Source organism: Limulus polyphemus, unplaced genomic scaffold (assembly GCF_000517525.1).
Source record: "Limulus polyphemus unplaced genomic scaffold, Limulus_polyphemus-2.1.2 Scaffold837, whole genome shotgun sequence".
Taxonomy (NCBI): Eukaryota; Metazoa; Arthropoda; class Merostomata; order Xiphosura; family Limulidae; genus Limulus; species Limulus polyphemus.
In genome coordinates, this window is record NW_013666447.1 from 269,678 (window position 1) to 273,597 (window position 3,920).

At 35.1% G+C, this 3,920-nt stretch overlaps 1 protein-coding gene across 1 annotated transcript in view; it reads right to left on the bottom strand.

The window, feature by feature from the left end:
* Window positions 1-3,920, bottom strand: part of LOC106460792 (ATP-dependent DNA helicase Q4-like) — a 69,235-nt gene that overhangs the window by 20,487 nt on the left and 44,828 nt on the right. Inside the window, exon 11 of the mRNA XM_022387583.1 lies at window positions 2,332-2,598. Within this exon, the coding sequence (XP_022243291.1) occupies window positions 2,332-2,598 (267 nt within the window). The remainder of the gene's footprint in view (window positions 1-2,331; window positions 2,599-3,920) is intronic.

Consider the following 3,920-nt stretch of genomic DNA (forward strand, 5'->3'; position numbering starts at 1 on the left):
GAAAAATAATATTTTGATAATGAGCAAAATTGGGTCAAAAACCATGAATCAGAATCTTGAACAATTGTATTAAAACTGCCATTCAGTAAAATAGAATACTCTTTTGAAACATTTCATAAAAAGTAATGAATCCCTACAATTTTCAAATACAATTCTTGGCTTGAAACAAAACTGTTTCTCACAAAATTATGTACATTCAGCATATCTTTTAGATCTTCTCACCCAAAATAAAATTTAGTTTTTTTTCATTCCATATATCTTATTTCCAGAGAAATGCATACTGTTTGTTCCAGATAATTGCAAAAGGCTATCTGTGCTAGCAATTCCTAATTTTGAACTGATAGACTAAAGGAAAGGCAGTTAGCCAATACCACTCACTTCCAACTTTTGCATATTCTAATTAAACAGTGGGATTTGACCATCAATCTAATAATCCATCTAGAGTTCCAAATGTGAAACACAATTACATGACAATGAGATGTGAACCATGAACACTTGAATTCATCATCTGGCACACTGGTCACTAGACCACACCTGGCCAAAAAATTATTAAAAACACAAGAAATCTCACAAAACATTTAGGGACTTCCAGATTAGAAGGGAGGAAGAGGCAAACAAGCCTCCATGTGTTGCATGTATAAGAAGAATAAGAACATAGCTGTCCACATACTTGCACAGAAGAGGTTAGATAGCCAATATGTGTAGCATTGTTGGGGCCTGTTCAGACCATACCTAATACTCTCCTCAACCGGCAGACTAATTGGACCTACACCAGCTGCAGGAGGAGGACATAGAATACATGTCATAGATTGTATGATGTAAGCATGTGCATTGATTCAATAGAACAATCATCCACTGCAGGAGGAGGGAACAATGTATTAGGAATAATGGTTGGAGACGGCTTGAATGGGTAATGAAGAAAAACTTTATTATAACTTTAACATAACAGCAAATGTACAACGTTTCGACAAGTTTTTGATGATGACAAAACCTTGACAGAGGCAGGTAGATGTGGAGATGAAATATTCAAAATAAGAACATCGGTAGGCAGCATAATTCTTTCCTTACAAGTGGAGATATGTCAACAGGCAGAAACTCCTTGTTAGGAGAAACCAGCAAGGATCTCCAACTTGGGGATGTTCTTCAAATCCCTCTCAATAATAACAGCTCGTGAGGAATTCAAAGTAGCATAGGGAGTAACCTCAATGGGTATATCCCCAATGGCCTTTGAGTTCAGGAGGAGTTCACTGTGTTTAGGTGTAGATTTTTCCACCAAGATGTCCCCAGATTGTAGCTTATTAACTGACTTTGGAGAGTCAGCAAGCCCCTCTAATCCTTTTTGAATAAAAAAGGGAGACATTTGCCTTAAAGTTTAGTCTAACAAGGAATGCAAGATCAAAAAATGAAGTACTGGTTCAGAATGGGTTGAAGATTGCTGGATTTTCAAAACGTGGTCAGTTACCAATTAGCTTACTAATTTTTTTTTAGGATTTTGGGGATCCATAATGAAAGGAGAAAGATTCAGTGCCCACTGACTCTATCCACAATGGGGTCCTACGAGGGGACGTACTACAATGCAGAACAAGGTCACTGCAGTAACACCAGAGTTTCGTGAGCACTATACCCAGCATCGGACACAATGTCCACAACATCCATTAAGAATGCCCAACACCGGTACTCAGTTGACCCTAGCCCAACAGGACCAGCCGATTGACCCTGGGGAGGCCACCCATCTACAGGGATTCAAGGCTAAAATGGTGTGTCGCAGTGCCCCAGACACCATTCAACCACCAAGATCCTCTCCTCCCCTTCACATCTGATGTGTTCAGTGCTGAGGAATAGAAATGAAGATCACGTGTGCAAAATCATAGAAGGAGCCAGTGAATGAGAAAGCTGTGTTGCCCTCCTATTGGTGGAGGGCTTTTGCTGCATAATAACATCATTATGCAGTAGTGCAATTCATGATAAGTCTCGTGAGTTTAAGTAAGGGTTGCCTGAAGGCTAACGGCATGCAAATCTCTAAGGCGGATGCACTGGGAAGATAACTATCTATGTGCAGAGGTGTGTATTGCCTCAGAATCAATATTTCTTTTCTACTTGATTCTAACTACTAAACTACATAATAACTTACATGTTTATCATATTGAATCAATAAAGTGGATCTCCTTTGTATTGTATTCTCACCAAAAAACAGACATTTCATAATACTTAATATAAAACATATCACATAATATTATAATTCAGAAACTAGATTTAGTTCTACTACTATAGTATTCTCATTAGTACACCATAAAAACTGTATGTATTGTGAAAATGTTTTACATTGCTTACCTTAATAAGCTGCAAGTAAGATGGCCGAAAGTTATGTGACCATTCGGACAAGCAGTGGGCCTCATCGATGCAAGCAAAAGCTACTGAAGGAAGATTCCGTGGAAGAATGTTACTGCCAGAAAACCCAGCACTTACAACAGCTTCGGGTGAAACAAGAAGAATGTGAGCACTTCCATCAGAGACTGCCTGTGAAGCCTGTTGACGTTGGCTATCTGACATACCACTATGTAAGCACACTGCCCTTAAACATGCTGGTAAGCCTGACACCTTAAAAATAGAATAAGACAAATTCTTGTTAAAAAAATGAATTTGATTTCATATTACAACTTTCTGTTATTTGTTCTTTCCAAACTGAGATAATAATTTTTGAATGTAAAGCATTATTTTATTAACAACAATACAGTTGCCAACAATACTTAGAAGTATAGAGAAATATTACCTGTCATTTATCTTTTTCTTTCATATATGCAAGTTTGTTTTAACTAAATCCTTTTAAAGCATTTTCATTTTCCAAAAAAAAAAAAAGATAGTGAGATGTGCTTGGTTGATATGGTCATTAATTACTGATAACTTTTGATTTAAGTTATTTAACGAACACTGTGCGGTAACAACTGGTTTCAAGAATGTTTCTCACATTATGTAATTCTTTTTCTTGCAGATTGTGTAATACCATTTATGAAGTATCAAACTAAAGGATAATCTCTTTCATACATGGAGAATTCATGAATTAATCTTGCCTTTTCTTACATGTTATTGAATAGTTTGTCTTCATTACAACTCTTATCAATTATTCTCTTCTAACAAGGTGGATTAATTTACATTTTTTTTGTTTTCAAGCTTAGGTCATGTCTTTATAATACAGTTACATTCAACAAATAAACCAGAAGAATTCTATGATTATCTCAATCGTGCAATACAATATCAAGCTCTCAGGTATGGAGAATGTAATCACCTACATTTTATTCCAAATGTACTGGTCACTAGAATTAATAAAGTTCTCCAAACTTGGGTTTTAAAGAATAAAAAACAAAACAGATATCTCCATTTTATGTCTAATCACTCTAAAGGCTACAAAAACAGACATAATCAGAAATCATACCATGAGATGGCTGAAATGAAATTAGTAAGACCTGCAAGTAAAAAAAAACAACAGTTGTGTATAGAAATTTTTAAATTAATGGTTAAATAATTTAATTTATCAGCAAATCACCACCATATAATCTAAAGAAGGCAACAACGTATTTCAATTCAACTATATTTTTCTGAAACAAGTTTCAAAGGATTTTGCCAAAAATACAACTACAAAGTATGGTTCAAATCAAAACTTGTCAAAACACATCTGGAGTAAAAACTTCTGTAACACATGAAAATATACAGAAAGTGGTATAATGATTAGCATGTAGCAATGATAAGAACTATGTTGGTGAAACAAGAAAACAAGGATATAACAATGCCATTATTACATGATATATCACAAGTTGAAAAAATTTAGGTGTTACCACCTATGCTATGAATATTGTAAAAAAAAAGGGTATGAAACAGTCTTTCTATCTGAAACAAATCAGTCTAAGAGACAATATGCAAGATGA